This window comes from Lagenorhynchus albirostris, chromosome 14 (genome assembly GCF_949774975.1).
Source record: "Lagenorhynchus albirostris chromosome 14, mLagAlb1.1, whole genome shotgun sequence".
Classification (NCBI taxonomy): domain Eukaryota; kingdom Metazoa; phylum Chordata; class Mammalia; order Artiodactyla; family Delphinidae; genus Lagenorhynchus; species Lagenorhynchus albirostris.
Genome location: NC_083108.1, coordinates 56,134,684 through 56,155,606, shown reverse-complemented (window position 1 = coordinate 56,155,606; position 20,923 = coordinate 56,134,684). Strand labels below are relative to the sequence as shown.

The 20,923-nt window shown below is 51.9% G+C and overlaps 1 protein-coding gene across 1 annotated transcript in view; it reads left to right on the top strand.

Moving 5' to 3' along the window:
* L3MBTL4 (L3MBTL histone methyl-lysine binding protein 4) overlaps positions 1–20,923 on the top strand; it is a 244,946-nt gene that overhangs the window by 214,253 nt on the left and 9,770 nt on the right. The window contains exon 13 of the mRNA XM_060170751.1: positions 15,564–15,733. Within this exon, the coding sequence (XP_060026734.1) occupies positions 15,564–15,733 (170 nt within the window). The remainder of the gene's footprint in view (positions 1–15,563; positions 15,734–20,923) is intronic.

Sequence of the window (20,923 nt, the reverse complement as noted above, 5' to 3'; positions counted from 1 at the left end):
AGCACCTCCCTAGACTGTGTGGAGCTCAACCACCACGGCATAGGAGCTGCACTTCTGACCGGGGAGGGATCTCCGGTGAAAGGTGTTCGCGTTCATGTGCCTTTACTGGTCCGTAGTTGGAGTGGAGCAGATCAAAGGCTGCATCTCCTTCAGACTCTTACTTTGTTCTCTGGGGCCCCAGCTGCGCCACCAACACCACTTCTGTGAATTGGCTGCTCTCTGCCCAGGTCACTCTTACTTGCCAGACCGAAGCCAAGACGGCGTGTTGGCACCCCTGGCTGCCGGCTGGCCCTCTGGACGGTGCGCACACTCAGTCATGTGGGCACTCCGTGGCATCTATCCCCCGACCCCGACCACAGAATCCGTCCCTTGAGTTAGCCTGTCTCCTGGGGTGCGTGTGTAATGCGCCGCGCCCCTCCCGCACCCCGCAAACCCCTTACTCCAAATCCACTCTGTTCTGTGTCCTCTACCCTGTTCTCCTGTGCTCTAGACTTGACCCCATAGGTGTCACACCTCAAGGCCTAACTCCTACATCCCAGGCAGGTAAATAATTCCTCCTCGTGGATTCTTACTAAACCTTCATCTCCAGACCGGCCTTTGCCTATGTGTTGATAATATTCCTCCATAACTTAAATACCCATCGGTCCCTTCATAAGGCAGAGTAACGTCGAGGTCAAGGGAGGCCAGGAGGCCAGACAGCCCAGCTGCGAGTCCGCTTTCTAGCAGGTTCTTAGGCAAATTCCACTTCCTCTTTGTGGCTTAAAACAGTGCCTGGCGCTTACTGCTGCCTGAGGGCTGGGCCTCGTGGGGTGGGGTCAGCTTGGGGAGGCAGAGGGGAAGAGGACTGGGCTTTAGCAGTTAGGGGCAGGGCGAGCTGAGCGTCTCACCTAGTATTTGATAGGCCGCTCGTTACCCACGATGTTGTCTCTGCCCCAGGTCTGTCACAGCTCGGCCTTAACTGGATTCGTCTTCTGGTCTCCACTGAGCCCCGTATCGCCTGTCAGGTTATTGCCTTCGGTTCAGTCCATTATGTTTTTCCTTCCCAGCTGTGTTTCTCCTTTGTGTCTTTACCCGTCTGCCCAGCTCTGTCATTTGAATTTAGAGTAGGTAAGAGCTTTCTACTTAAACTTCAGAGCAGTTTATAAGTGGGCTGCTTAGTTGCAGCCGGCAGGTAAAAGCTTTCGTCACATTGTTTCTCCTCCCTGCGGCGCTGTTATCTGGAGCTCCCAGAAAGGAAAAGTTGCGAGTTGTATTTTCCTAGTCATTAAGGCAGCATCATTTGAGGCCCAACCAGCAGTTTTCCTTTTCCCCACCTAGAATTTACCAATATGATTTGGGCCACTAATCTACACCTGTAAAATTTTTTCTTCTGAGAAAAAACTCTCCTAAGGACACTTAGATCATTACCCATGATTCAGGAAAACCAAATTCCAAAAATAATTTAGAAACAAGGTTCAGATTCACTCAGTGCAAATTATTTTAGCTTATTAATTAATTTTCTCACCAAGAAACGCACGGAAGCATAAGCAACAATAGCCAACCTTTGAAAGAATAACATGCAGAGATAAGGAGTGGGAAAGGGTTCCCTGGAATTCTCCCCTTCCTGTTCAGAGTCTGAAATAGAATGGCATTTTCCCCAAATAGTTATGTGGGGAACGTCTGGTGGTGTTACGGTTACACGGTGAAGTGTGTTTAACATTGTCTTTGGACTTGCATTCAACCGTCATCACCTTCCACTTTGAATGACTCGGTGGGAACCCCTGAGAAGAGGAGGCCATGAGAATGGCTGACGTGCAGCCATTTGGGGTGGTTTATTAAAGTGGCAGCAACGGATCTGAGGTGGGCGCCGTTCTAGAAGAAGGTGGAGCTCAGTGATGGGGTTCAGCGGTACTTTCATCCTGCAGACTTGTTGCCACAATGATTTATCCCTGCATCCCCCAGAGTGTGACACGGGTGTGTCCTAGTAGAGGTACACGGCCTTAAACAGAGTTTAACAGATCTCGCTGCCCAGGTTAGAATAGACCTTTGCCGCAGCGCAGCCTGACCACGTGATGGAGGAGTGTCTGGGGTGGGGATGCTGGCCGTAAGGAGACCTGGGCCAGGAGGGAGGGCTCCTTCTCTGAACGCGCACAGGTGACGTAGGAAGCAGGAGGGGTCGTCTGGCCTCAGAAACATGCTGTTTTTCATTTATTTCAGGCACATTTTCCATCACTGCCGTTTGTCCTCTGTCAGCATTCCATCTTGTTCCCCGTGTCTTCTCTTGCAGATGGTTTATTAGAGGCGCTGCAGAATGTCTCTAAATGTTACGCGTCACAAGAGCAGGGCTTTGAGGGCGTGCTGACAGCTCACCTGAGCGGGTCTTCTCCACACACCGGCTCTCTTCATCCCTAACGCTGCTGTGCCTTTAAATCCGCACCCACCCACATAAACACACAGATCTGGGCATCTTGCCTTTTATAGTGGATCATTAAGAGAAGGATTTGGTTGGTAACCACCTTACTCCCATAATTCATTACCAGTGATGGGTAATCCTGTGACCGAACAATCCACCACTGTCAGTCCTTCAGACACGGTCTCATTCTCGTGACTTCCACAGGGTGTTCAGTGGAAGGTAGCCTTTCCGACAAGATCCCTGATCCCGAAGGCAGTCACTCCTGCAGAGCCGAAAAGCGGTGTCATTTCCTTGAGAAGGGGGCTTACCCTGTCGTCACAGAGTCCCCTTCATGTGGGAGCTGAGGCTCCATTTACAACAGACTGTCTGCCTCTCATATGCGCAAGTCAGGGCTCCCCTAACAGACCCGTCAGTGTTTCTTATGTCTGTCCGTGCGCTGAGGTAAGCGACCCGAGGAGACTGCCATCTGCCTGCCGAGGTGATGCAGCCCAGCCCACGTCCTCAGGTGCCCCTTGGTTGTTGCTGGAACGTCTGATAGGATAGCTTTGGAATAGTTACTTAGAAGTTTCCTGGAGACACTTGCCTAGTAGGTACTTTTACTGATGACGTGTAAAATATATAATTTCCAAATTGTGTACCTTTTGATATAATCACATAAATGGAAAACAAGAGTCAATTAAGTCATTCCAGGAAAAATCATACTACCTCTTATCCCATCACATTCCGACCTCTCTACACAGGCATGTGATAGATGCCAGAGATTTGATCCAATCTCTTGCACTTTTTAAAACTGGAAATTACAGATAGACTGTCATTTCTGCCAGATATTAGGAATGTGTGAAATTAGCATCTAAGTCAAATGTATACTGTAAAGGCAGTAGGATCATAAACGTACTTTTCTGAGCTTTGATTTATCCTGGCTGGGTTTTCCAGCAGCAGAGAGCATAGTTTTCAATCTGTACTTTCTCAAAGCACGTGATGGGCTGTGTGCCCGGCGTGTTCGGGCCCCTGCGGACCCCGTGCAGCCCAGTTCCTGACTGGTTCTGTGGGTTGTTCTGGTCCCAGGCTTCCACAGGGAATTCTAATGGAAGGATGTGAATTTCAGGCGGCAGAGGCCCTGCTTGCCTCCTGTGCTGAGTTATCATCAAAAACAGCCTCTGACTGTGCCTGCAACTCGGGGGGGGGGGCGGGGGGGGTTGGAAAATCAGCTCAGCACGCAGGACAAAATGAGGAGAAGAGATGGCTCAAGGCCAGCTGTTCAGGCACGTGGGACACACATGTGAGGGCAGGGTGGCAGCTGTTGGGGGAGGGGGGAAGCCTGCACAGGTCTGCTCCGGTGGGGGGTGGAGGTCTCCACTGGCAGGGCTCCCACTTTGCAGAAGAAGGTTGGAATGCTGAGTGTCGTGGCCAATCAGATTCCTTCATTATCTCTCTGCCTCGTAGTTGCCAGGTGCTTGCTTGTTCCTGCCGCTTACATGGTTGGAGGGTTTTTTCCTTTCCTGTTTTCCTAAAACACACACACGTACACACACACACACACACACACACACACACACACACACACAACCTGAGAATAGTAAAAGCTTTCCACTTTCTTGAATGCTACTAAATTGGAAAAGGGGTCATATATGTCATCTGTGCATATTGACATCGAGGGATTCAAGGAATGTTTAGGGAGAGAAGATAGAAGACTGAAAAGAACAGCCTTTGAATGGCTTAGAACCGAGTTTCCGACAAGACTTGAATCACATGAAGAAGACTATGGAGAGATGGCAGGTTTTATCAAGCTCCAGAGAAAGTAGCTTTTCTTAAGTATTGGTATAACATTTCTTCCTATAATCCTAATAATTTTCGAAGAAAAGACTGAAGTCTATAGAATACCAGCATTATTAATTTCTTCTTACAAGGAGGACTAGCCTTAACCTCGCTTTGTTTTGCCCTCGCTTCTTCCAGTCTTCAGCCCTCTGTGCTGAAGCAGGTGAGACCAGGTGAGACCAGGCCAAGGAGCCCAGAGGACTCCATGGGGCTGAGCTGCCCTTTGGGGGTCCGTGTGTACAGGGCGACAGGCAGGAGGGGTCGCTCAGAACACGAAGCCCTGGGGAAGTCTGGCGCGCGGGTGCAGACCCCGGCGGGGGGAAGACGGGGGGCAGGGATGAGAATCAAGCCCCAGCCTCCAGCCGCAGCCTCTCCCAGGTACATCCCTTCGGCTTGTTTCCCTGAAAACAAAGAAAATACTGGGAATACGTACAACTCCTAAAAAGAGAAAATATCCCATAAGCTGCTTCCTCATTGAATTTGCCCAAAAGTCCAATGTGGAAAGTGAGATGTGAAATACTAGTGTATTTATGTGTTTTCAACAACAAAACAAGGATCACAAGTAAAATATGTCATCAACACCTAAGAGGGGGGCGCAGTTTCAATTCACGGGGACGGCCCAGCTTCCGCCAGGTCCTCCCCCTCCCAGAGCAGACCCTCCAGGGCTGCCCTGGGCTGGAACAGCTCCCCCGGGACCACTCTCCGATGGGAGCACAGAGCCCTATGACAGCACGCCGGCCCCGGGACATGCAGATCAGTCACTCGGGCCCTAGGCTGCAGACTCCTGTTTCTGATTCTCTCTGTGACACGTCCGCACCTGCACGAGGGGGACCCTTGGCACAGCCTGGTGCAAGCATCTGTGCTGAGCATCTTGCCAAGGAAGGAGCAGCTCTCCTGCCGGAGCCGAGAAGGACGGGCAGCCACGTGCGTGCCCAGGCGGCGGGCGGGCCCTCAGCTTGCTCACCCAGAACGGCAGCCTCCTCTCACCTCCTGGCAGGCCGAGCACCATCCCGGTCCTTCCAAAGCTCCCAGAGCATCTCTGATGAGGTCCACTTGGGTCCTGGGTCGACTCCCTGTAAGCTCGTTCATTTTGAGTTACATCCGACCATGCTTCTTCCAGAGATCTGTCTGGAGACAGATGGGTCTTAGTCGGTTTTCCTTATTAAGAAGCAACCCTGTCTTCCCGAGAACGACCCCCAAGTGTCACTTCTGCCTCTGTCTTCGGACAGAAATGTAAAGGCACTGACAGAAAGAACCCGCTTCTGAAGGACAGGAGGAGAAGAACCCCGCCAGGGTGGAGGGCTCCGCGGTCGGCATCCCAGCCCTGCGTCGGAATCACTTTTGCCAAGTTATTGATTGGGTCTGAGACTGTTGCATTATCTGTAAAAGAGGGCTCATCGCACCGCCCCCGTGAAGTCACGTGGCGTAAATAAAATCAAGAGTAAAAGCTTGTTGGGCTTCCCTGGCGGCGCAGTGGTCAAGAATCCGCCTGCCAATGCAGGGGACACGGGTTTGAGCCCTGGTCCAAGAAGATCCCACATGCCGCGGAGCAACTAAGCCCGTGCACCACAACTACTGAGCCTGTGCTCTAGAACCCACGAGCCACAACTACTGAGCCCGCGTGCTACAACTACCGAAGCCCGGGCACCTGGAGCCCATGCTCCACAACAAGAGAAGCCACTGCAATGAGAAGCCCTTGCACCACAACCAAGAGTAGCCCCTGCTTGCCACAACTAGAGAAAGCTCACATGCAGCCACGAAGGCCCAATGCAGCCAAAAATAAAGACATTTATTTTTTAAAGAGTAGAAGCTTGTCCCCTTGGTCCCCAGCTGGCCCCAAGTCTGGAGCCCATGGTCCTGGAACCCCGGCTGCATCCCGTGTGTGCCGTTGGTCATTCTGACTGCGTGTTCCTGGACGGCAGGCACGGAGCTGTGCCCCAGACACGTGGGGCGTCACCGCGAGCCTAGGAAACCGAGGAATCCTCTCTCCGGATCTGACCTGGGGATTCTCTGATCAGGTTGAGGACCCACAGAACCTTTGCTTTGACAGTGCGACCGGCAGCTGGGAAGAGGGCAGGACAGGGAACAAGGAGGCAGGTCCGGCAGAGGGTCACTCGTGGCACATCCATGGTGGGCACTTAAGCGTCCCATCAGGCAGGAGGGTCTGTTCTTCTGCCCCTTCCCACGACCTATACCTGCCTTGTCACTTGTCACCAAACACCTGCAGAGCACCTTCTATGGACCAGGTGCCGTGCTGGTGAGCTAGAGAAATAGCACCAGGCATCTGCCCCCCAGAGGTCGGCCGGCCGTGTAATGTTTTAAGGTTTGTGCTTGTATCAGTTCACTGCCCTCCCAGCCTCCAAGTGATAAGAGCACAGCTGGCAGACCGGCCTGGGCTTTGGCCCCGTTTGCACTGTGCTGCCAGCCTAGGAGCAGGGACCACCCGCTGCCCTCAGCTCGGGGGGCTTCGCTTCCAAATCCATTTGCCTCAAGGATGTGCTACCATCCACTGCTGGAGTTAAAGTTTCTTCATGCACAGTAGTGTTTTCTTTACATATGTAAAGATGGCAGGGGCCTCCCATTTGTAACTCCAACCCAACAGGGCTCCTTCTTTGGTAACTACCCGCGGAAGAGGCAGGGAGGTCCCAGGAAGGGGAGGCTGGCTTTGAGAAGAGCAGCTCCAGTTCTCGGTCAGGTTGATACTAGTGTTCATTCAATTCTGGTCTCACCTTTGCAAGTGAAGGAAAACAGTCTTGCAGAGGATTGAAAAAAAAAGAAAAGACATATTGGGTGATTGGGATATAGTATTCAATCAAAAGAACTTAATTAATGATGTCTCGAGCTGTGTGAAGCAGATATTAAACTAAAAGGTCGCCCTTTAGCCATCAGAAAACATGCTGCCCTGAAGTCTTTTGTTGTATGACTAACACAACAAAAGTTAACATGGATTTTGCTGCATTTTTGTTAAAATGAAACCAGGGAGTATCTGCTTCTCGCGTACCAAATTAAGGAGTACGGGTCCGAATCACAAACAATTCCCAGCCTTTTCAGGAAGGAGTGTACTTGGCAAATGAAAGCCCACAGGATGGAAACTCATTGTTTACTGGCATGGACTAAGTTAGCATTTGCCACTGCATTACTTGTCTCTGCAGTAAAATTCCTTAGATGGTCCAACAGCCCTATCAGGTGGCAGGCACCTGTGCTGCTGGGTACCACGTGTCAGGTCTGCGTCACCCCGTGAGGATGTGAGGCTGCATTGCAAATGACTGCCCTTGAACCGATGCTCCACTCACGGAGCTGCAGAGCAAACAGACGATTTCCATAGAGGGCAGCAAGGTGGGGATCCTATGGGAGGCACCCCGAGGAGGCAGGGCTCATCCCCCAACGGGCTGGGAGAGGGCTGTGCACAGGGGAGAGGCCTGAGGGCCTCGTGCCAGGGAGCCCTGAGCCTCTGGGACTGGGAACCGATAGACTGACTCCTGGGATTCAAGACCCCTTAAAAGAGTGTTTGCTACAGAGGACCGAAAGAAGAAGCTAAAAGCCCGCCCGCAGGCCCAGAAGCAGGAACACTAGATCCTGTCCTGCGGGGAGGGCTGGGCCCTGCTCTGCGAAGTGTGCCTTGCTTGTTCAGTGACTTGTTCTGTCAGGATGTGGCTATGTCTGGCAGCACACACCTCAGGAGGCACCTGTGTGGATGGAGTCTGGGCCAGCAGGTGCCGGCGGGCGGGAGAAGCACCCTGAGGCGGCCCCCGAAGGAGGGAGGAGGAGGCTTAAGGTCCCGGGATGGGGCCAGGGAGGAGGGACAGACGAGCTGGGGGAGAACTGGAGACGCCATGTCTAGCACAGGGTGGACACAGCTGGGTGGTGCTGAGGGGGGGCCGCGGGAGCCCCTGGGTGACAGGGGGCCAAAGGCAGGGTGTGAGCCGGATGCTGCCTGTAAGGGTGGCTGAGAGGGGCACCCGGGGGAGGGCGGCCTGCGGCGGGTGGACGAGAGCAGGTCCCTGCTTTTCACTGAAAGAGGGGGCCTGGCCGAAGAGGAAGGTCAGTGGATTCTGAGCACAGGTCCCCGGTGGTAAAGCCCAAAAGGTGGGGCTTCCAAGGAGCCCAGGCCTCTCCGTGACCACCTGGAAAACTGTAATGACGATTTAACCGAATATATCCAAAATATCGTTTCAACGTGTGAATCAAGATGTGAGAAACTATTAAGGAGGTATTTTACAGTCTGTCTTTTTGTACTAAGTCATCAAAATCCAGGATGGAGTTTACACCGCCAGCACCTCTCGGTGTGCACCACCCACCACTCAGGTGGCTGCAGGTGGCCCATGGGGAAGGGAACCGTGTGCAGGTGTAGACCATCCAGGGCACTTCGTCCCACCTGGGATTCAGGAGCTGTTCCCACGAAGGCCCAGAAAGTCGTCTCGCCGATCGTGTTGGGCTCCTCTTGTTCTGTTTCTCACTTTTGTTTCGGGGAACATATGGAAAAGAGGAGGGTCTGAGTCCAATACCATCAAAATCAAGAGAAGATGATGCAGCCCAGGCATGAAGGCTCCAAGCATGGTAACTACGAAGACCTTGGAACTCGGTGATCGTGGGGAGAAGAGGCATTGCCAAGTGCAGGGCCTGACTCTCCCTGCTTCTGCGGCGGAAGTCACCACGGGAGTAGCGCGCCCACCGCAAAGGGAGCAGATGCTCAGTCGGTGCCGGGTAAACTGATGAAAGCCAGCGGCTGTCCCAGACTAAACAGCAGGCGACAGGCATCATGGAATTGGATGTTGGGACCCATCGCCATTTTATTTTTTACTCCGTCCTCTTTGGAATGGAGAGCACGGTGGACTTCCTGCCCCTTTCACTGAAGAGGGTGCTTGTGAAATAGCCCCTGTTTTTAGTGGGATTAAAAATAACTCAAGGCCCAGCCATGCAGCCTCTGGTTACCAATTTTGACTCACTTGCTTCAGTTTTGTTGTGTGAGCCTTTGTGAAGAAACAGCCGTGTTTTTAAAGAGCATTTCCATAAAGGGTTTTTCTCCTGCAGCGGGTAGAGCAGAAGTGAGAAGGACGGAAGGACGAAGAGAGGGTTAGCGAAGAGCTCGGGGACCCGCTTTCATGTTATTTTCAGATGAATTAAAATCCTTTAGGCTCTAAAGACTTTTTTAGGTCTGGAATCTGGAAGCGCCCTGTGCTGTACACCAGGCCATGGGTCTGTTAGGTCCTTTCACCCCAAAAGCCGCCCCTGAGTCAGTCACATGCCATCCAGAGCTGGCCCATCCAGCTGTGCATGGACTTGCAGAAGACAGCCTGCATGGGCTGGGGTCTTCCGTTCAAGGGCAGATAATAGCACTCACCACGGAGACCTGTGTCATCAAGGAGTCAGCTGGACTCCAGGCGAGTTACTGCATCTGCAAGAAAGGTAATGACGTAGCGCTTTGGGAGATGGAACTATTTATTCCCTCCTTTCTGAGGGCTGCTGGATGGACTCAGACCCCCGGCCAAGTCTTGATGCTCTAGTCGGGGCCTCCCTAGATCCTGCAGCTGGACACAGAGTTGACCATGCTGGCCATGGGCATCTGAGAGTGCTGCAGATCTCAGAGCACCTTGACTGAAGTCATTAAACACTTCATTATATTTTTTAAGGCATAAAACCCCAAAAAAAAAATACCCAGGGAGAGAAAAATAGCACAAAAATTCTTCCAACCAAACTGTTCTACAAATGGCAAACCACCGAGGTGACAAGCATTCCATGCTGTTTTTTGGAAGGGGAAATACATCTATCTTATGTGTAGGCATATCCTTGTTTATTGTCACTCACACATTAGTGTTAGGGGCAAAGCCAGGATTACACATACATTTCATTTTCTGATGCAGAAGGCATTTTGATTAAGTAAACTGCTAAGACCTCCAGTGGTCGGGCTGCTGCTGCAGGCTGAATTTTCTGGGCTGACTCTTAGGGGAGCTGGGTAGGAGGCACTGCTGCAGTGAGGAAACACAACTGGGAAACGCCCAGAAAGAATCCCGCTGCACACAGAGCTGGAAGCTGGGCCCGGGGGGTGAGATGTATGTATGTTACCCAGTTAGGAGGTCCTTTCTGCCCTCTCTTCTTGGTGGGCATCCTTTCCTAATCTAGAAGGCTCTGTGTATTCAGAGTGCCTCAGGATAGAATAATCTGATCCTTTTGATTTTATGAGAATACAGTAACACCTTCATCACAGGCTCACGAGCGTTAATTTATTTACAACGATGTAGTGACGTGAGCCATGCTGGGCTCGGTAGAAAGCTAAAATCGGTGTGTTCATATTCGATAAAAAAAAAAAATGTATGCAAAATTTTCAGTGGATATTTTCAAAAGTCTAATTTTATGCACAGAATTTAAAATAATGCAGATCACCGCACATTCTAAAGTCTGTCAAGAGCCACATATTTCAGAGCTGGCAGGCTGAGCGCACGTTCGCAGTGTGATCTGCTGCCGCACGCGGGCACCAGTTTGCCTGGGAGACAGATGCCCGCCTTCCGTCAGCCTCGGCCAGGGGAGCCATGCGCACCAGGACTCCACAGATGACTTTGGTGACCCCTGCAGTGTCATTCCAGGGCCACTTGGGTGTGAGATCTGAATGTGGCCCTGAGGATCCTGAGTGTCAGTCTGAATTTCAGCTTCCATAGGTTTTAGGCACATCCAGCCACAATGGCTTTGGAAATCTAAGTCCCCACCTTCACTGTCGTCACAACTTAGAGTATCTCTGTATCTTGTAACGGTACAGTGGTCCCTCCTCAGCCGTGTTTTTGCTATCCATGGTTTCAGTTACCTGTGGTCGACTGTGGTCCAAAAATATGAAATGGAAAATTCCAGAAAGAAACAATTCATACGTTTTTAATTGGGTGCTCTTCTGAGTAGGGTGTTGAAATCTCCCACCATCCTGCTCCCACTGGGGACGAGAATCATCCCTTTGTCCCACCCTTTGGCCACTTAGTATCCGTCTCACTTATGGATCTACTATCGTGTTATCGAAGTGCTTGTGTTCAAGTGACCCTTACTTTACTTAACAGTGGCCCCAAAGCACAAGATAGTGATGCTGGCAATTGGGATGTGCCAAAGAGAAATCATAAAGTGCTTCCTTTAAGTGAAAAGGTTAATGTTCTCAACTTAGTAAGGAAAGAAAAAAGATCGTATGCTGAGGTTGCTAAGATCTCTGGTAAGAACGAATTTTCTCTCCATGAAATTGTGAAGAAAGAAAAGAAATTTGTGCTAGTTTTGCTGTCGCACCTCAAGCTGCAAAAGTTATACCCACAGTGCGTAATAAGTGCTTAGTTAAGATGGGAAAGGCGCTACATTTGTACAATATGGTATTTTGAGAGGGATTGCATTTACAAAACTTCTATTACAGTATATTTTTATAATTGTATTTTACTATCAGTTATTGTTGTTAATCTCTTACTGTGCCTAATTTATAAATTAACCTTTATCATAGGTATGTATGTACAGGGGAAAAACATAGTATATATAGAGTTTGGTAGTATCCTGGGTTTCAGGCATCCACTGGGGTTCTTGGAACATCTACCCCACAGAGAAGGGGGGACGGCTGTAGTGTCATGTCTGACGTGCACTGAACATTTATGTGCTGGGAGCCGTTCTAATCCCAAGAACTCAGTGAAGTGTGAGTACTGCAACTACCCCATTTTAAAGATGGAAAACCTTGATACAGAAGAGTTAAGCATCTCATCCAGGGTCACTCAGCAGCTGCATGGGACCAGGATTCATACCCAGGCAAGCTGGCGGGGATCGGCCCTTCCCCCGATGTCACCGTCCTCTCCCAGGTAGACTGAGCATCCACCCCAAACCCTCAGCTCCGGAAGAAATCAGACCCAGGAAATGGTACAAAGAAGGCAAAACAACCACCACGAAACACTCCACAATGCCTCCCCTCTCTCGTGTTACTATGGAGAATTCGTCTTGCCTTGTGTTGATTTTGAATAAAGCCACTTCTGTGCATAGAGTGTCTGCCTGACCTCAGGAGCTTAGAGCGGCACCTGTCACTGAAGGCACATTGTCGTCCCCTCCCACCAGCTCTGCGCTGTAGGTATTGTCACCTGCAGTCGTGTCGTAGCGATGGCAGCTGGTTATTGCAAGCTCCCTGCTCAGGGCCTCCCTCCCTAACCTAACTCACGTCTTTTAGAGCAGGAAAACTCAACTTCCCAGCTTTCCGACTCACGCTGTAAAGCTGAGAGTAGTAAAAATGTTATCCGTGGTCAGCATGTGAGTAGTTCTGGCGGGGCTTCCCCAAACTGGGGCTGCCGGCACACAGGCAAGAGCCCTCCCCCAGGAGGGGATCTCACCCTGCCGGTAGCGGGGGGGCACTCTGGCATCCAGAGCCTGATCCCCACCAAGCTCTGCTCAGCCTTCCGGAAATCCAGCCTCCACCTCCCTCCAAACAAATAGATTGACTTAATGGGGACAAAGAACGATTTCCAAAGCCACTGAGAGCACAAAGCCTCCTGAGCGCAAGTGCAGGGCACCCAGCCGGCTCCCTCCCTGCCTTGAGTGGTGACCTCAAGGCCATCTTTTTTTTTTTTTTAACATCTTTATTGGGGTATAATTGCTTTACAATGGTGTGTTAGTTTCTGCTTTATAACAAAGTGAATCAGTTATACATATACATATGTTCCCATATCTCTTCCTGGATGTCACAAAGAAAGAAAAGTACAGGCCAATATCACTGATGAACATAGATGCAAAAATCCTCAACAAAATACTAGCAAATAGAATCCAACAGCACACTGAAAGGATCATACACCATGATCAAGTGGGGTTTATTCCAGGCATGCAAGGATTCTTCAATATACGCAAATCAATCAACGTGATACACCATATTAACAAATTGAAGGAGAAAAACCATATGATCATCTCGATAGGTGCAGAGAAAGCTTTTGACAAAATTCAACACCCATTTATGATAAAAACCCTGCAGAAGGTCGGCATAGAGGGAACTTTCCTCAACATAATAAAGGCCATATATGACAAACCCACAGCCAACATCGTCCTCAATGGTGAAAAACAAAGTATTTCCACTAAGATCAGGAACAAGACAAGGTTGCCCACTCTCACCACTCTTATTCAACATAGTTTTGGAAGTTTTAGCCACAGCAATCAGAGAAGAAAAGGAAATAAAAGTAATCCAAATCGGAAAAGGAGAAGTAAAGCTGTCACTGTTTGCAGATGACATGATACTATACACAGAGAAGGCCATCTTGCTACTAGAACTGAGTCCCCGTCCTACGGGGCCAGAGCCGTGGGCAGCAGTGGACGGAGGAACCCAGTGCTGTTCGGTGGAGCTGCCAACCGCACGTTGGGTTCATTTCCAAGTGGCTGCCTCAGCGCTCAGGCAATCTGCTTCCGAAATTACCATGTGGGAAATTTCCTTGCTTGGGAGCACGGAGTTTTTTTTTTGCATTTCGGAGGCCTTCAGCCTTTATTTGTGAATCACACACAGGAACGCGGTCACCATCACTAGACATCTTCGTGCCTCCCAAACATAAGACTGATTCCTCGTGGCTTTTCAGAGTCCTGTATGTTTCAGAAACTACACGTGATCGGTTACCTAGGGCATGGGTTTGGGACACATATGTGATCTGTCTTTTAAGCCCATGCCATTTCAGCAAAAGCAACCAACTGATGGATGCAGCACTTTTCCAGAATAAAGCCCGGCTTTGGCTCAGGTCTTAATCCCTAAGAGCACAGAGCTCTAACTCCTGGCTTCCGTGGAGAGCCTGGCGATTCCGCGTGGCCGGAGCTGCAGATGCTCTGTGACGCTTCCTCCTTGGGTTTCCAGGGCTTGTTTTGTACCTGCTCCTGTCCAACCTGATACCTTCATTAAGGAACATTCACATCTGTAAACCTACTGGCTTTGTGAAGAAGATGTGAAGTTTCAGCCTTACGTGCTGCTGGCTGAACTACACAGAGGAGATAACCTATTTACATACTAAAAAGGTCAGCGTCGGACAATCCGCATTTAGAGATGAATTTGCTGCTGCCTGCAACTGGAGCAGAAGAGTTTGGGAGAAGGCCGCAATTTTTCCGTCTGTTTATCTGTGTGGACTGCACACGTGGGTAAAGATGCAGGATGTCTGTGCCCAGCAGTCGGGCAGAGATGGACAGGCTCCCTTGTACTTTAGAACCTCTCTGGTCACTAACCAGTAGGCGATTATGTGAATGTGCAAAGTGCAGGACAGCCTCACGTACTAACAACTGTTAGTTAATTTGAGATGGAAATACTTGCATAATAGCTCTTCAGACATGGTCAGTAAAACACAAGCCTTCATAATAGACTTTAAATTACATAGCTACTGCTTACTTACCCTGCCATTTGCATTAGGCAAGGTAGACTTTTAGAGGGCGTAGAACATTTCCTTTTGTGTTCTTTCCTTTCAAAGTCTTAAAATATCAACAGCTTTATTCGGCTAATGTGTGTTGAAAGTGTCTTAAAAGATGTCGTTATAAAGGCATGAATTTTCTCTAGAATCTCGGTAGTGGTTTTGTCCTTATCCATTTGTACATTCAAAGCAGAATAATGAGGGAATTGAGATCCATGGCTCCATCTAAATGTCAGGATATGACAGAAGATTAAAGTCCCTCGTGAAGGTGGAAAACTAGTTCAGAAAGGCTGGGGAGGAGCGTGGGCGGAAGTGGACCTGACTCCTTGGAGACACCGGCCAATGCCCCTAGAGCCTTAGGCCCCTGGCCACTCAGAGCTTTGCTCTCGAGGGAGGGCCCAGTTAGGAGGGCTTGGGCGGGGTGGGGGCAGCCAGCTCTCAGCTGCAGCCTCTTCCCCAAGCCCGGCAAGGCCAGCAGTAGCAGCTGCCACCTAGGTCCTCCTGGGATCCTGAGCTGCATTCCACACACGGTGTCCCCCAGGGGACCCTTGAAGCCAGATGTGGACCTGGGCCCATTGTGACGCAGGCAGCGGCTTCCAGAAGGGAACCGGGTTTCGTGGGCGGGCACATCCCTGGTGGCCGGTGTGCCCATCCACTTAGAGCCATGTCCAGCGGGGCTCTGGGCCTGCTCTGACTCTGGACTCAGGGAGAGAGAGGCCGGTGCAGTGACAGGCCGGCTCCTCTCTGGCATCAGTGGGTCACAGAGATGATTCGATCCTGCTTAGCAAACGGCCACATTCTCGGGCCTTCATAACTCCTGTTTCTCCTGACTGTGGTTTTGAAATAGAGCAGCGGTGTCGCTGTGCTGGGGAGGGCCTCCTGGGCAGTGATGCCATTGGTCCAAGGTTCGTCCAGGGTTCCAGGGGGTCTGACTCGGGCCCTCGGCGGGGAGGGGCCACCAAGATGCTGCCCCACTCACCCGCCTGCCTGTCTTGCAGAGCACTTGGCCGCGCGGACGCAGCAGGCCCTGCACCAGTCGGTCTTCATGTCGTCCTCGTCCGCCCAGCCTTTCCGGGACCTTCCCCTGGGCCGCAAACAGCACCTCAAGCTGCTCCCCGGCGTGGCCGACGTGCAGGCTGGCAAGGTGGCCCGGTGGACGGTGGATGAGGTGAGCGGCTGCCCGGGGCCGGGGTTTCTCTTAGGTGCTGAGTCCACGTGTGCCGAATTCCAGATCCACGCTTGAGGGAGAAGCAGGCTGATGCTCAGGACGTTCGGGAAGCCCCTTAGTGGGGCCCTGCCCTCCCCAGCCTTCTCCCAGCGCCGTCTCCACTGCCTGCCCCCCGGGGTGGGGTGCTGATTTAGGCCTCCAGCGCCGCATCACAGGTTTGCTCTGAGGAAACACGAACGTGTGGGCCTCCATGCCTGTGTCCTGGCAGCCCCGGGCGATGCCCCCCACCCCGCATGCTCTGTGCCCAAGGGGCTCCCTCTGCCTGGTGCCCCCGAGGCCCCGGGATCCCATATTCTCACGCCCAGGCAGCACCGCGCTGCCGTGTGTCCATCCGCGGACACGGGGGATCAGGTCAACCTCAGGTTTATGAATAAATTAGGTCACAGTGTTGCATGAGATGCCGAACAGAGGGGAAAGTGGATTTGATTGTAATAGAAACGCACCTTACAACGTTGGTTTTAGGTAAGAATCAGGTAAGTGCCGTTGCTTCCTGTGATGCTGTGGAAACGCTTCATACTTAAAGCAACACACTCTGACTGATATTCCTTTTGATGAAGGTATTGTTCTCACTCATCAGGCCTTAAGTTTTTTGTTTTTTTTTTTTAATGAAAGAAAAGCCTGGGTCACTCTTTTGACAAGACAGAGTAGAGCTGCAGTTAAACTAGTCACGGATACTCACTGAGCATGTCCAGCAGTCAAGTCACCTGGACTCCATCTCGCTCAGGGGCTTCCTTTCCAGCCCCAGAAAAGGAGCAGCGACTAAGGCCCTGCAGAGGTCAGAGGTCCGGGGGGCCTCCGCCCCTCCTCCCAGGCAGCGCACAGAGTGTGCCTGGTGGGACACACTCTGTGTGTCCTGGACATGCCAGGTGCTGCGGGGTTGTTTGGGGGGGTGACTAAATGTGACCGTGCTCCCTAGAGAGTATTCATGGTCTGCGCCTGCCCATCTGTGAACTTTTACCAGTTTACAAAGCCGACTGAATTAAAACCTATTGTGGCTGTTGTAAGGAATGGCACCAAAGACGGAGGAGAGCTTAAACAAGCTTTATTAGGGAGCGCTCCCGGGCGAGGTTCACTGGTCCGAGAGAAAGGGGCCAGAGAAGTCGCGCCCGGGTGTGGGCTCTAACAGAATTTATAGGGGTGCACGCAGGGGAGGTGCTTGCTGTGTGAAGCAGCCCTTTTTTGGTAATCTCTCGGGTGTTGTGGCAATGTCAGGTGTCGGTTGCATCAGCCTCAGAGCCATTGGTTCCGCCCCTCGGGGAGCGGGAAGACCAGGGCTGAGTGGTGTGGCAATGTTAGGTGTCGGTTGCATCAGCCACTTTGGCAGGGGTTCCGTCTGGCTCCCTGGGCCCTTCCTCGGACCTGCTGGCCTTACAGCTGTAATCAAAGCACTGCTGGTTTTGCCATTGAAATCACAACCCAGGGTTCAAGGGCAGTCTCTCTCTCTTTTGACCTTCAAGCCATTCATCTGAGGTTCTGCGCCGTTTAAGTTAGATGACAGTGGCCCCTCTCCCCTCTTCTTCCTGTGCTCCTGGCCCCTGGTGTGTCACTGTCCTGCTCAGACGTCCAGCCCAGCCCCACATGTGCAGAGCGACTGCATCGCGACGGAGAGGGAGTGGGCACAGCAGGGCGAGCGCTGCACCGCATCCTGGTCCCCAGACGAGCCCGCAGGACCTGCCTGGCTGTCCGCCCGCCCCTGACCTTGGGCCCCACGTCCTGCGCCTCCCTAGTCCCCATGTACTGTTGTCACATGTGCACGGTCACTGCCCAGCCCCTGCCTGGCGCAGGCTCTCCTCCTGCAGGAGCCCTCAGGCTGCTCCCACGTCCCTCAGGGCCCCCGTTTCCTCTGAGAGTCTCAGGCTGCACCTCAGATGCTCACTCTGCTGACCCTGAACCTCAAGCACATGAGCGGAGACCTTACTCACTTGGCCTGTGTCCTGAGAGCTTCTCACTGCGCCTGGCACTGAGTAGATCACCCAGTAAGTGTTTGTTGAGTGAATGGCAAGGGCATCTGAGCTGGATTTTGAAACAAAAGTGCCATCAGTCCAAGCAAAGACGGGACGCCATGCGGGGGAGGAAAACTATAGGAGTGGGGGTGAGTGTGACACGTGCAAGGATGACAGACACACACATGTCCCTTACTGACATCATGATGGTAGTGAGCAGTGTTGATGTAATGATAGGGAGGCACGCACGCTGATTTTGCCCGTTTTACAGACAGGGAAGTGGAGGCACCGGAGACTAAGGAAACTCTTAAGGCCACACGGTCAGAGCCAGGTCCTGAGCCGACGTCTCACCGCACCCCAAGCACACTGCCCACTGGGGCTTGGGGAAGGCGGCCTGCGGCAGGCGGGAGATGGGCCAGGTGCACCAGTCAGGCAATACCAGGTTCTTAGGTTCTAAGGCAGAAAGTCATGTTGTGAAGCTGGTGCTTCAGGGAGATGAAAACAGCACAGGCCAGCAAGGAGGGTGAGAGTAAGAAGGGGCCGGGCTGGGCGCCACTGTCCAGAGCCACCCGGGCTCAGCAGACGAAGCCACAGCACAGGAAATAGATGAGGCACAAGACGAGGAGGTGAAATGAGCCAGCGTGGTTCCATTTATACTCTCAGCGCTACGCAGTTTGATACTTAATTAGGATAATGATGTGTGAGAACTACAAGGCCCACACACTTCATCGGAAAGAATGGAAAAGGAGTGGTGCTGTCAAAAAACGGAACTCCGGGGACAGGATCCAGTTTGGGGGCCAAGGGATAAGATGATGAATTTATTCTGGGACCTTCTGAGTTAGGGTCCCCTCAGGGTACACGAGACATGGCTTCACCAGGCACGATCCCCAGAGAGCACGGCCAGGGATGGAGGCCGGTGGGTCCACGGCGGAAGTGCAGGAGGAAGGGCGAGAAGTTGGGAGGAGTCTGGAAGTGAGCGTCCCAGGTCACAGGGTTCCCGGCTAGGGCTGTGGGGTTGGGCTTCAGGGGATTGGGGAAAACTGTGTACAAAATGTGTGTTTTTCCCCATAAGAAGAGGGCCACAGCTTTTATTAACTTCTTGGGGGGTGGGGTGGGGCATCACCCCAAAGGAGCAGGGATCACTATTTAGGAACATTAGGGAATAAATAGGAAATTTGGGGGTGGGGCCTCTGATCTGACCAGTTTCAAGTCTGACACTGAACAAAATGAAGTTTGGAGGGTGATTAAAGGGAAGTAGCGGGTCCATCGTTAGGATGGGGCGGGCCTCAGAAGGAAGAGACTCACTAGGGGGCGGGGAGGACCGAAGAGGCCACGGAGGATGATCAGGAAGCTGCGATCACAGTTCTGAGTTCTCTGTGATGGGTACACACGGGATCCCAGCCTTTTACTGCCGAAGGTGACCTTCGACATTTTCTAGATTAAAACTGAAGCAGCCATCGGGGAGGCTGGCTGCCTGGAGCACTTCGTTGACCGTGGCTGCCCACGGGACGCATCCCAGAGAAAACAGGCGGGGTTACTCCCTAACGTTGATGTACCTTTGTCTTGATAGCTCCCTAATTAGATGCCCTTCAGGACGAGGACCACATCCTAAATTTCTCTCTGTATTCTCACATTCTGTAGCACATTTCCTGGCACAAAAACTGGTCCTCGAGAAGAAACTTTGAGTGGTCAGAGTGTGGGCGTTGTGATGCGTTTGTATCGTTGAAAATAAGGGGGCTCCCTAGGGGGGATCCCAGCGACTACCAGCCACAGGGGCCACTGTGCCTGCTCCAGCTGCTGCACTAAGAGTGGCGAGTCGGGTCGTGAGGACGAGAGAAGGCAGTTCAGGGTGAGCAGGGCGGGGCTGTGCCTTTGTGCTTTGTTCCCACGGGGCAGGAATGGGAGCTCAGGGGACAGGGCGTGTGGAAAATGACTGTGGGTCCTTGTGCTAAGTGCCATCCAGGGACACTTAAGGCGGGTGAGTGTCTCTGGCAGGAGATGCAGCACAAGGACAGTCCCTCTTGTCAGCCGTCCCGGCTGGGAGGAGATCTCCGCTCTGAGTTGTGTTACCTGACGGACCTTTGTCACGTTGCCCGGAGGTGGGGGCTGGCTTTTAACTCCTTTGCTGTTTCTGTGGTGTTTCTGCCAGAGCGATTTCTTTCAGAGCACCGGCAGGCTGTGAAGTTAGTTTAGTGGTTCCAAAAGGAGAGACAAGACCAGACGCAAGTACATCATTGTAGTAGAGGTTACTGTTTGTGAAACCTTCGTTAGGAATGCGTGAGTGTGCGCACACTCGAGCTGTGGTCCCTGGGGAGCGTATTTCTTACTCTGGTCATGGAAATGTTCTATAGAAGGGTACAAGCATCTAAGAGTAGGGACTAAATTATTTTTATATCTTTTTACATCTTTATAGCAAGTACACCAGAGCAGGTGTGTGACAAATGTGCGAGTGAGTGGATGAATTGGGAGACGAATTTTCTGCAGCCCCTCCTGCCAGGCGTCCGTGGGCACACGCAGGGCAGATGCGACACGTACGCACATTACAGCCGCGGGTGCAACTCGGGGATGCTTGGTGCCCATGTGGGTACTTCTATTTCTTACATTCAAAAATGCCTTTTAAAGCAGCACCTATAAATCGCCCTGGCCTTATCCAAGGGCTCCCTAAATGTCCATTAGATCTAAAAGATGGTGGTCGCTTTCCAAGCAATCTTTGCCCAGGAGGGAGTGTTTTGAAAAATTCAGGATACTGCTACCTAAGCATAGCAGCCTTACACAATCGGTCGCTGAAAAAGGGCAACTAACAAATTCCACTGATAAGAAATGAGACCGGGCTGGAAACATGGTCCCCAGTGGACCCGAAGCCAGGACAGTCAGGCACCGGCGCTGGCTCAGCAAGATGGGAACGTCGGCATCGGGAGAGATTTAAGGAAGCAGCAGCTGCACTGAAGGAAGCAGGCCTGCTGGGCTGCACGAGGATGCCAGGAAAAGGAGGTTGCCCGGGAAGGAAGTTGGGTGGAGTAAAGGGCTCAGCTCAGAGCCTGCAGTTTCATTTCTTAGTCTTTCCAAACTGCTGTGTCATCCCTGGAACTAACTTACTCCGCATCCTTCCAAAACAAAACTGGGGTGTCTGCTGTGGACACTGCGCTCCCAAGAACTTGGGGAACCAGGTGTGCTGCCCCCACCAAGG